Source organism: Gymnodraco acuticeps, unplaced genomic scaffold (genome assembly GCF_902827175.1).
Source record: "Gymnodraco acuticeps unplaced genomic scaffold, fGymAcu1.1, whole genome shotgun sequence".
NCBI classification, from domain to species: domain Eukaryota; kingdom Metazoa; phylum Chordata; class Actinopteri; order Perciformes; family Bathydraconidae; genus Gymnodraco; species Gymnodraco acuticeps.
The window spans coordinates 225,014-238,267 of record NW_022990612.1 but is presented as its reverse complement, the minus strand read 5'-3'; the positions used below and the strand labels follow the sequence as shown (position 1 = coordinate 238,267).

The window sequence follows — 13,254 nt, the reverse complement described above, 5'->3', positions numbered from 1 at the left end:
AACAGTTGTTTGTATGATTGACTTTAGTCAAACAACTGACAGCTACTATGCAATTTGTGTGGAGCACATGTTACTACCAAGCCCCTAGGATCAACGCTGGGCTTTGAAACCAATAGCAAATATTAGTTTTAAGCTAAATCAATTTCCGAGTATGGACACTTGAATGGCCCGTAATTCCATAAGTGATTAAATCCACTACTAGCCCATTTAAGGGTAATTTCCTGTTTTACGTTCCTTTAAATGAGTGCTGACATATTGAAAAGATGTTGTTGAAGGAAAACATTAGTGGAATAAACAGGGCCCCACCTACAATGCTGTATAAAGTTATTTTCATACATCTAAAGTCACAACATCCAGGCACCCCAAGCAATGGAGAACACTTAAGCTGATTAGCCTTGTGTTCTGGCTGGGGGCCAAACTTGAACACAATGCATTGGCATTGGCTGTTAGACTGTTAGGGTGAGTGAAGCAGGCAGGACCCAAATGCAGATTGAACAGAAAAATACCTTTATTTCAAGGTTTAGGTGACAAAACAGAACACTACCCTGTGAACACAGTCACAGACAAACAACGATCTAACAAAGACAGACAGAAAAACCAGAACTAAAATACACACAGGACTAATCGAGGAAACAAGAGACAGGTGAGGAGGGAGGAGGGAACACACAAGAGGCTTCTCAATACTCAAATTTCCCCTCCTCGACTCCCCTCCTCGGTTCCCCTCCTCGAGACTTAGACCCGCCCACAGGAGATGCGAGCGGAGGACCGAGGAGGGGAACCGAGGAGAGGAGGGAAGCAGCAGACGTTTAAAGAAATGAGAACTCCTCTCCTCTGAGCGGTCATTTTAAAGAGACGTCTGTTCATTATTACGTGGCAACAGCTGCATCAGCTGTCGAGTGTTTTGTCATAGCGCTGTATCTCTGTTAGATCAGCTGAACATTGTTCCCCCACATATTTACTTTGAATTCATTGAGAGTGCGGTATAATGAGACAATAACAGGCTACAGATGCGGACACACACACACAAATATATTTATATAAATATATACAATTTAAAGTATGAGAGCACTCTCATAATAACGTAACACAATCAGAGACTGGATATAGGCCTATCCCCCCCCCCTCTCTGGTCGCTGAAATGGGGAATTGAAATTACGGGCCAAAAGTTGTATTTACAAGTAGGCCTATTAAAAGTAAGCAGAGGACACCAAACCAACTGAGACCCGTCTGTCCGCCGCATTTACGCACACACCTACACACTGTACCACACACACTTACAGCTCCTAAATCATAAGCCGTTGTGTATTTTATTATGTGAAGCAATGGTCTTGTTTGTAGATATCTACTAAACTAAAGCAAATAAAGAGAGTAGGCCTGTTATACTGAGTGATATATATTATACACACTGCTCTGCTTTCTGCATGGACCTTACAGCTGTTCTCTCTGGAAACACCGCGACGCGATGAAAGCAGTTTCTAAAATAATATCCAGGGGATGCATGCATAGCTGTCATTGGCTGAGATAAGTCCAGCCGTGCGTCACGCCTCCACCGTTCCCGGAAATGCATCCGTGGAGGAGCCGTGGAGGAACCATCAGTGTATCCTCGGTTATAGCTCCTCCAGAGAGCCTCCTCGACGCTCGATGCTCGGTCCTCGGTGTGCATTTAGAGAAATGAGACGTCCTTCAAAATGGCGCGCTGAAATTCATTTCCGGGTCACTACCGGAGGACTGAGGAGTCGAGCAGTCGAGGAGGGGACATTTGAGTATTGAGAAGCCTCTACAGGCTGCAGTCGAATAGTCCATTTAGCTTGGGAACCTTCCTAACGGAGTGAAATGACCCGGAAGTCCCTCAGTGGCAGCCATGATAAGTGCCGTTCCAATTCTCTAGATGATAGGAAAGGAGGTTTCAAACCTCCTTTATAACCTCCTTTAGCTTAGGAACCACTGGACCTCCCTTACCGAAAGGAGAGGAGAAAATGCTGCCCCACAATGCATTGCAGCCGCAGCATTTGCCGTCACTCAACAGTCGGCCGTTCACGGAAACAACCGATTATGACCGAGAAATGATGTCATGAAAGTTACGGTGCTTATTAAGCATTTTAAAACGTATGTGGTAAGTTGCCAAAGTGCTTTGTTTTGAACGTTCATCAGTATTATAATCAAAAAGAGAAATATGAACGTTAGTTTTTACTGAAATGATCAAATAAAGTCAACATCTCACAGTCTTTACTGAGCTGTGTGGAGTTTGTTCAACTTTTAAAAGATGTTTGAATGGTGATATACACAGTGATAGATGTTAAGGACTAACGTTTATAATAAATACATTTGTATTGATTTTAAGATATTTTCATAGTTCATACAATCATACGTATTGGGATCATTTGTATTAATGTGGACCGGAGGGAGAGGGTGACGAGCATAAGTTTCACTTTCCTTTTTTATTTCAATTCCAACTTTGGTCATGAAGAATATGTTTCTCTGTTGTCCACGTTCATAAAGCATAAAGCAACAGCATCAGAGCACGGTGCAAAGTCTCTAGATGAGTTTACAGTAGTTCCTCGTTCTTATTAAACATCCATGTTGTAGTCCGCTGTATAGAAAACTGTAGTTTCCATAGTTTCCCCACAGCAGCAGACGCACATTCATGACGTCCGCTGGAGCATCATAAACACGTTGGATAGTGAAAGTGCAGTCGGATTCTCTAAAGTACCGCAGCCTCGTCTCCTAAGTCCTTTTGAATTCTCCTATCCACTAACCCCGTGACGTTTCACTCAGAGGTCAAGGAATAGGAGATAGGGTTAGAACTTAGGAGCTGATTTTTGGACTATTGGACTGCAGCCACAAACAGGAAACCAAAGACAGATCTAGACAAGACAAAACACAACGCAGACAGAAAACCAAAGACAGATCTAGACAAGACAAAACACAACGCAGACAGAAAACCAAAGACAGATCTAGACAAGACAAAACACAACGCAGACAGAAAACCAAAGACAGATCTAGACAAGACAAAACACAACGCAGACAGACAGATCGTGACATGGACCTTACGTGTTATCCAACTCCACATTAACCTGTTTCCTCCTCTTTTCTGCACACTAGATGAGAGCTGATTCATTTTAAGGCACAGAATGTGCATACAGAACTTGCTAAATAAATTTGAAATAATTGGCATAGTTTGGGCAGCTTGTACAGCAGCCTCCTTAATGTGTCAATCACTTTCACCTGTCCCCGCCCCCTTTCTTTCAAGTACAGACAGAATCAACAAGTGAAAGGAACAAGTGAGGTATACTGCATGTATAACTATGGTGTATGCCATTTAATCCATCACGTCACACACACCCTGAAAGGAAGTCTAACGAGCTGAACTAGTGTAAACCTTGGTTGAAGTTCCTGTTAAGCAGAACGCAAAGCTCCAAATGTAAACAGTAATCTACCGTGAGTGGGTGCCATCTTGGTTCAGATACATGTTGAGCATCACAGATTGACGATATACATCAGCATCAGAACATGTCAGGGTGGATTTGTCCTTCCGTTGAAAATCTGCACATATAATCGGACATTTACACACTTTTTAGGATTGTGGCTTCAAACAGACATACAAGTCTCTAAACACACACACACACACACACACACACACACACACACACACACACACACACACACACACACACACACACACACACACACACACACACACACACACACACACACACACACACACACTTTACCTTACTACAACAGTTGTAGTATCCCTGGCAATCTTCCACCAAAGCACTCAGCGCTGATTTCTATGCCTACACACACAAACACACACAAAACAAGGACACAGGGGGTCAAACTCTGAAGCCAACAGTCTGGGTTTGGGGAGCCAATTCGAATTTTCGGGGTTTAACACAATTGTACACTTCCTGTTTTTATCTTCTTATTCCTCCAGACTGTTTTTAATTTGGCTTTTCACCTTCTCTAGCTAACATTTGAGTCAATTGTCTGGTCATGTTAACCGTCTGTCTCTTCCTCCTTCTCTCTCTGCAGCCTGAACTACAGTGGCATGTGTTTGGCGTCGGATGCACAGTTCAGCGACTTCCTGGATGGGATGGGACCGGCTCAGTTTGTTGGTCGACAGACGCTGGCAACAACATCCATGGGTGAGAAAAGACTAGAGGTCTGTACCAGTTCAACAAAACATGTTATCCATATTCGGACAGAAGACCGTAAGTGGCCCTTTACACTGGAAGTCACATTATATCTCGCAAATGTTGTGTTTTCTAGAAAAGGAATATCTTTGTTACAAACATTTTGCAAAGCCTTTTTTGCCTTCGAGCAACAACGCAGTTCATCTCTGATGCTTCCGCAAAAACTTAATCCATCTGTCTTTATTTTATATCTCTAAGTAAGGAAGGAAATTACTCACATTCTGGGGTCACAACGATAACCTCTATTTTGTAAAATCCTCTCAAACTCTACCCATAAAAACACGTTTTTAAATTGAAAAGAAAACCGCTTATTTCCGCATAAAACTGCTGAAATCATTGCACACTGGAAGAAAAAGTGCCTCGTAAATCAGAGCTGTGTTCCACCTCAGGGTGTTTCTCATTGACCCCTGCACTTATTCCAGCGACGTGCAGTCAGTGCAGTCCGGGGAGGCAGAGCCTCACCTGTCATACTCCAATGTAACGGAAAAACAACTAAAGAAAAACTAAATAGTAATAATAATAAAATGTCTCCACTGATCTGTGTTGTAAGTGTGATTTATGTATGATTCCAATCGCTTTTTATAGTCAAAATCAGCAAATTTACCGAGCTCCGCTACAACTACGGGTAGCGATGAGAAGTGAGGCAGGGACGAGCTCTGCCTCACGTAAGCCCACAGTAACTGGCTGGAGCGCGGGCACTAATTCAACGCGGGCACTTATTTTGTGAGCGCGCTCAAGCCAGTTACTCTGGGGTGAGGTGAGGCACAGATGAGCTCTGCCTCACCTCAGAATGCGTCACCCCACAGAAACTGGCTGGAAAGCGGGCCCTAAGCGCATGCCTGCACCATCTCACTGTATGTCACCAATGTAATGTTTGTAGATCCCTTTATTACATTTATCCTCGCCATCCATAGTCTCTAAATAACTTATTTCACGTATATATGATATTTAGGCTCGCTGGTCTCATCATACAACGGCAATGAAAAAAGCACCAGGGGAGGCAGCCATAACCTCTGCCGCACTAAAGGGGGCGCAAGTGAGCCCACAGGTTCTTGTTGCTACTGTTATTCTACGCAGAGAAGGTTCAACAAACTAGACTTTTGAAACTAGAGGAAGATAAGGAGGACTTTTACAAAAAAGTACGAGATTGTTGTCCAGAAGGATAGCATGGACTTCATCTTCAATAATAATAATAAATAATATATAATATTTTTATAGCGCCTTTCAGGAAACCCAAGGTCGCTTTACAAGTCGGGTAGGGGGGGGGAGTAGGGGAAAAAAGGCAGACAGGTTAAGGGGGTGGGGGGGGGGGAAGTAGCGGAAAAATAAACCTATTATACTAACTATATCTTCAAGTCAAGGTAAGACCCCAATTGTAATGAAAATAGGATCTTACTAAGAAAGAACAATCCAATATTTAGATTTTGGGTATCATTTTGTTGAACAGTCTGTTTAAAATGAATCGAAGCATCAGACTAAAAAAGCTTTTGAAAATAACAGAATATTTCGATTAAGGTCAAAATATAATATTTGTAAATCTGACTCTGAAAGAGTCAGTGCCTCACCAGCCATGAACCTCACCGCACGTCACTGACTCATTCATATCCAGGCCGTATAGTGGATTTATTGTATACAGCCCGTCCTCCAAAGCAGTGATCTACTGTAAGTGGGTCAGTTTCCTCGCTGGCAGCCAGAGAGTGTCCTTGGCCTGACAACAGTGGCACTGGCTGGACCCGCTCAGCTCCAAACCTGCTGTCCAGGCCCACTTTATCTGATGTCAGAGGACCAAGAATAACTTGGCTGTCATCTGTCACTTTCAAAGAAATGCAATCGTCATTCTGGAAATGTTTTGCTGAAAACTTTCTAGTGAGTGGAAAATAGCACACTACTCTCTTTACCTGCAACCTTTTAACTTTGTTCTTTAGTACAGTTCATAATAATCGTAATCGTAATGCAGCTGGAAACAAAGGTGGACCGAACAAAAATGAAATGTTGACTTTAATTAAATGTTTTATGTAAACAGATTACACATCATTTTATTAGGTTAGTTGAAAGCAATAATATTAAGTTTAAATACTAAATATTAGGTTCAAATTATTATTATTGCTTACAACTAACATAATAATAAAAACAATTAATCTTGACATAGTACATTTAATAAAAGTCAACCCTTCAATTTCTTAGTGTGTGTTGAGACCACATGAAAATAGAATTGTGTAGAATTCCAATATAATCAAAAGAGGAAGTGGCCGCCATTTTATAAAAATCTGCCATTGGAAGTTTTACAATTGTAGCCGTGCGATAACTTTAACTTTTTTTCACCAAACAATTGTCACTTTCTCTTGAACAAGTTGAATTGAAATGGCAATGTCCATTCTACTTTCTGCAGTTAAGATGAAATGAAAACGATGAGCCAAAAGAGGCTAAAATGCTAATTTTGAATGACAAACTCCTATTTATTTTAAGCAGGCTAAAGTTAATTAAACCAAGACTCACGTGATGTTAATGTATCAATACACGTACCTGAGAGAGACGCGCAACAAAGAAAGGGTTATGTTGTATTATTAATTTCGTCTTGTTAATTCAAAAACTATAGACAGACATTGAAGTGCTTCAAGGTTGCAACAACTAAGTGCCATGTGCTCTCTAGACAGTACTGTGACATCTTTGACTTCTCTAGTTGTCAACATTTGCTCTTTTCCTGTCCATCTCAAAAAGGTCTCTGCAGTCTGCAGAAAACAACTTGAAGGATGTATTCTTAAGTTCAAATACTGTCACTCATTATTAAAATCATTGTTAAGTGTTCAAAAGCCCAGGTGGAGCCACATCTCGTACTTAATGAGTATCACACGAACAGATTTGTCTAGTTCTAAAACCTTTCATAGAAACTCATCCAAACCTTTTTCCTTCAAATCTGAATTATTTCCAGTGATGGAATTTGTTGAAGAAGCGGTTGCATATTTAGTTGCTTGTTCTTTGAATTAACAAGGCTCTGACGCAAAAACGCATGTATGGAAACGGGTTATTGGTTTATAATGCCAGCATACTACTGTTTTTCACACACTTATATGAGGAAAAATGAGGTCATGCATTTTGAATAAAGATAGATAAACACATTCAGCTCCCTAAAACATCATTTTTAAAGTGCAACTTTGTTTTAATCCATCCAGGTGACATAGAGATCGGTCTGCTGGAGAGGAACGGAGGTCTGGAGGTGGAGGTCATCCAGGCCAGAGGACTCACCATGAAACCAGGTTCAAAGGGACCTCCAGGTAACACACCACCATCAGAATCACAATCAGAAACCCTTTATCCGTCCCGAAGCTGGGACATGTACATTGTTACGGCGAAGGCACAGTGCAGATATAATGCAATACATTATACATGGATAAACAAAACAAGTAGCAGTATAATTAAGCACACAAAAGTATTTAAGTAGCAGCCAGTAATAACAAAAATACATATAAGTGTTGTAATAAACTGTAATGGTGTTTTCAGAGAAATCAAAAGCATTGTTTTCTACAGGAAGTCACTTTTCTTCCTCAAAACGTCAGATGCTCCAAGCACCAAATTACATTTGGTGTCTTACCCTATTGTTCATCCAGTCTATGTCTTAGGTAATCAAGGTTTCCACAGAACATGAATGCACCACAAGACAGCAAATAGCATCAGCTCCTGACAAACAGACCCGCCTGCAGCTGACATTTAAAACCTATTGGGATATATCCTACAAAAACACAGTTATGATATAAAAGATGCATGAGTGTAAAGGAGTTTCCAGTGTTCAGGGAGTTAACACACCGAGCAGAAGGAGGTGATCTGATGAATAAGTAAGATCTACATTACTGCAGAGAAACAGGCAGCATGTTGCTCTGATTTGTATATGCTGCTCTGTAGTATCTGTATCTTAAAAATGTCCTATCAGCTAGGTTACATAATGGCGGTCAGGAGTGTGTTTTAAAAATTGATCGTACAACAATCAGGAAATAGCTTTTTTTTTGTATGTATGAGTTTGTCACTGCTCTGTCTGACAGCCATATAGTGAGGGAAGGGGACGATAAAAGACACAAACTCACCGGCAGCAACATCCGGTGTCCACCCGTCCGATTTAGTCCAAAAAACCTTTTTGTCTTTGTTATGATTGTTGTTTGTTTTTGTCGGACCGACAAGGCCCAAACAAGCTTTTCATGCAACTTCTATCAGTTTTTTTTGGAAAGTTTAAATATTTCAACATGGAGCGCTCAGACCAGCCGCGCAAAAAAGGTGGCGCGTTTAGAAAAAGGATGGTGGGTGCTGCGAACAAAAGGCGCTACGTGGACACCGGCCCATACGAACTACATCTAACTCTCAGCTTTGTGCATCAGTGCACCTTAAATACATCATAATCACATTGTACTTGAGCTGTTAATATGAGTTGTCCGCCCAGCAATAAATCACCCTGGCACTAAATCGATCAAGCAAGCAATAAGCAAGTTAATTAATTGTTCAGTTAACCTTTATCTCTTTCTACTCTGTGAGTGATGTGCAATGGCCAACAACAATTGAAGCATGAAGGCATGATGTCTTCATGGTTGTTCTTTTTTAAAATCTTTATCATGCTGCAAGTTGTATTGTGTAACAACAAGCTATTAATCTGATTATAGCTCCACTCGCTTGCATAATATTAAACCATTCATTGATCCTAATTACATAAGAACACAAACAATGTCAGCAAATAAGGAACATCAAAAAAACATCTGGGAACAACTATGAGAGAGCGATAAAAGATAAGAGGATGATAAACAGAGCAAAGCACAAACAAAAGTCGGAGGAGAGAGAAACGGACGGCGCAAATAAGTGTGAAACATTGAAGAGAAACAGAGAGATACAAAGAGATTAAATGAAGTTCATATATTCTCTTAAAACAAAGGACAACCTTGCTCCATATTTCTTTGTAATATTGTTATCTGAAAGAAGGGACAAAAAGCTTTGGAGTGTGTGTGTGTGTGTGTGTGTGTGTGTGTGTGTGTGTGTGTGTTTGTGTGTGTGTGTGTGTGTGTGTGTGTGTGTGTGTGTGTGTGTGTGTGTGTGTGTGTGTGTGGGTGTGTGTGTGTGTGTGTGTGTCAGTCAAAGTCAGAAGTCTGGCCTCTAATATAGTTTTGGCTTCTGTTACCTAGCAACAATGTTTCATACTGGGACATTTAATCATAAATGCAGTTTTAAAAAAAAAACTATCTAGGAAAGGCTTTGTATCTGTGGAGGGAGCGAACCCTTTTCGTAGTACAACACCTGATGCTGACAGCCATCGTTTGCATAAAGTCCGTTTTTCATTTTTACTTTCATTTTAGTCTGATGTCTTCTTGGGCATTGAGGGTTTTCTGCACACATAACCAGAGAAACTAATGGTTTCAAATGGACTTTGTTTCATCAAGTGCACCAAAATCCTCTCTGACATAAATTAAATACAAACAAAAAAAACAGACAAACGCATAGAGAGCCAATAACATAATGTCCTTAGCGGAGGTTTTAAAAGGAACTGTGTATATTTAATTTTGTGAAAGTTTGCATAAATACTTGTGGGTCAAATTCGATTTTTGTAGCGGAAGGTTAGCTTAGTCTTCTTTTGTATTTGTCTTATAATCTGTGGCTAACAGTTCCCTTTTGCATTAACAGACATGTTCACCCTTGTTTAAAGGACAGTCTTGTATTGTACCTCTTCACTTAATTCTGGAGTGCAAGCTACAAGGTTTGTACCACAACCATCATAACCCTGCAGAACAGCCAGCCAGGGTACCAGAAAGAAGCCCCCATCCGTCACATGACCCTCACCTTGCAGGTTGAATCACTCCCTCAAGAGTTTCCTCTCTATTCTAGTCTCCTACTGACCTTGTGCATTTTACTCTTTTATACTGAACTAAGCGGGAAAAAGAGAAATAAAAATGAACTGTACCGTGTTCTACTCTACTGCAATCTCAAACAAACCAGCTCTAAACCTGACAGAATAAACCTCTAAAGTTGCTGATGACTCAATGTGTAAGGGCGTCGCAGAAAACTCTGAAGGGGTAAGTTGAGGTTTAACCTTTCGGACTGCTGTCGTTTCAGCGGCCTACATCAAGGTTTACCTCCTGGAGAACGGGAATTGTGTGGCCAAGAAGAAGACCAAGTCAGTGCGGAAGTCTCTGGACCCTCTCTACAACCAGGCCCTGGTCTTCTCCGAGAGCCCACAGGGGAAAGTGGTGCAGGTGAGATAAGGCTCACTGATTCACAACAAAGACTAACCAGAAAGTAGATGGTTATGAAATAAAACATATTTTAAACTTGTTTTCAGGTGTTAGCCCTGTTTGTTTTACATTACATTATTAAGGCAATTGTGTGTACCAAGTTATTTTACAGTGTTGTTAGCATGCTTACATCTGCTACCAAGCAGTAGACACAAATTAGATCTGAGGCTGTAGTGGTAATGTTTGATTGCAAGTATTTACTAATTAGCCACAAATACTACAGTAAATACACTTTTGCCCTCATAGTGGAGCTGGATGGAGTACGGTGAGTGAACACTTCATAATGACTAATCATCTGGGGAACATGGCACTACATCAAAGAGATGTGGAGTCTATCAAATTGGACGGACCGACAGGGTTACATTGTCATCCATAGTTGGACACAAAGGGTTCATAAAAACAATCTCTAACCAATCTCACCAGATCATCGCCATAGATGATCAAAAGGAGGAGTTTCAGCACAATAATGCTGAACAATGAATGTTATAGATTAGTCTCGGCTGTCTTTGTGTGACAGTAGATCAAGTTCAGGAGGTATGGAGCCATCACAGCAGAAGAGGAGTTTGACATTTACACTGAGAATGTGACCTGAGGGACCAGGAGGCGGTTTGAGCTGATTTGATTCTTTCAGCTGTTTGAGCTTCAGCTACTCTCAGGATCACAAAGGTCACAAAAGAGTCACAAAGAGATTGACCATTACAGCGGATTCTGAGCTCTTTAACTTCTTTCCTCTCCTTTTCTACTTTCTCTTATTTCCCTGGCACTCTTTTCTTTAAATACCCTTTTTTCCTTCCTTTACTATGCTTTTCATTGCTTCTTTTGTACTTTCTCCCTTCTACTTTTTGCTCTCTTAAACTCCTTTCCCAAAAGACAAACCCACTAAGTGCTGCTACCATTTGGCTTCTGCAGACACATGTTTATCTTGGTGGATTAACAGTAGGACTATCCATCCCTCTTTCCTTTTGTACCACCTTGCATCCTTTTTGTCTTTCAATTAATTCCTAAGTGCTCAATGTTCTGTCTTCCTCTTCCATTCTTTATCTTTCGAGTCTTTGACATACATTTTGTACTTTCTGACTCTACAAGATTACTAAAAAAGATAACTTAACGCCAACATGTATGAAGGTAGATATGGTGCAAAATGCGAGAGCGTGTAAAACCTGATGTGAGCGCTCAGAAAATTTGAGCTTGTGTGCATACATTTACACTTGGATAAAATATCCACGTAACTGTGAACCAAATTTGAAGTCACAGAAGAAAAAAAAAAGTTTTGTAGCTTGTAGAAAAAAATGAACTTAGTGATGAAATGTTCAATTAAAGAAAAAAATATATTTTTAAAATACATTTTCCATTACAACTGCAACTTGGTTATTACAACCTCTCAAATCAGTCATCACAACTTGACGAATCTGCTCTGTGGCAGTATAAATCGACGAATCTGCGGTCTTGACTTTTGCTACACTTCTTGTGATGAATGTGTCGCTAAAGTAATTTCCACCTGTAGATGTGGGGGGAGGGAGGGGGGTTGGAGCGAAGGGGCGGAGCTATCAGAACGAGGAGGTGCAAGCTCGGGTCAGTCACACAATGGTCACACAGCCATGTCACGTCGAACCGGATGACTGCGGGGCCCTGCATGTTGCCCCTTTCACACCAACGCGGTTACAGGGCCGGTTCGGAGCTTGTGCCTGATAAGCACCGTTTTTTCCTGTTCATGCCGCAGCGGAGCCAGCTCTTTTCCCCGAAAACCGGTTCTTGCCAAGCTCGAAAAAAGTGTCGGTCTAGGCAGTGCTTCTCAAAGTGTGGTCCGCGGACCACTGGTGGTCCGTGAGCGCCCCCTAGTGGTCCGTGAGTATATTGGTAAAATTACACATTTGAAATAAATAAATAAATAAAAGTTGTTCGCACTCTCGCGGGAATATCTCCGCAATGGAGCGAGCTTAAGTTTCACTTTCGATTGCATGATATAGCCCAGATAAACACCTTCATCACACATGTTGCCACTTGTTGGTACCATTGTCAGGCGATTTGTAAAAAACGATGTGTTTTTGGATATTTGTGGAGTTAGGTGGTCCTCGAGTGTTTTTTTATTGGTTAAGTGGTCCTTGGTATGAAAAAGTTTGAGAAACACTGGTCTAGAGGCAAGAACCGCATACGTCATGCTTACGTCGGAGGGGGGCGAGATGAACCTGAACTAACAGTTTATGGCGAGTACGGCAAATACAAGTTGAAACAAGCAGTAGCGCTGAGCAAAGTGACTAGAACGCAACCACACACTTCTAAAAAAACAAACACACTTTATAAAGTCAGGCAACACTAACCAGGCTTCGTGTGATTCTGTTTATTTGTACCTTACTTTGACCATCCGTTTGCTGTTATTGATCATTGTGGAGAGAGGCAGACGTTTTGTTTTGTATTATAGCAGCTATCGGATGGAATCAATACCAAGTAGAATCATAATGAAAAATACGCCGGTAAAATGTAGAAAACGGCTTATGCCACAAGTTATAGCAACAAGCAACAAGTAGCCTAGTCAATAGCCTATAGTCAGTTTAGCTTTGGTTGCTATGCTAACATCACCCATTTTATACCAGAGAAGCTTTAATAACAGCGTTGTGATGCCAAACAGCGTCAATTCAGACTGACACACATTCACTTATGGGGAATTGGGGATATGTATCAGCTGCTTGTGTGACAGCCAGACAGTGAATACTTTACAGCAGCCACTGCTGTGACTCCGGTGGACGAGCAGCACTGCAGCGGTCGGTACATGCCGCTGTAACACATTAATAAACAATGAA

General features: G+C 41.1%; 1 protein-coding gene across 1 annotated transcript in view; it reads left to right on the top strand.

Annotated features, from left to right (window-relative positions):
• rims4 (regulating synaptic membrane exocytosis 4) overlaps positions 1-13,254 on the top strand; it is a 58,641-nt gene that overhangs the window by 34,863 nt on the left and 10,524 nt on the right. The window contains exons 2-4 of the mRNA XM_034228971.1: positions 4,036-4,148; positions 7,367-7,468; positions 10,278-10,417. Coding sequence (XP_034084862.1) covers positions 4,036-4,148; positions 7,367-7,468; positions 10,278-10,417 — 355 coding nt within the window. The remainder of the gene's footprint in view (positions 1-4,035; positions 4,149-7,366; positions 7,469-10,277; positions 10,418-13,254) is intronic.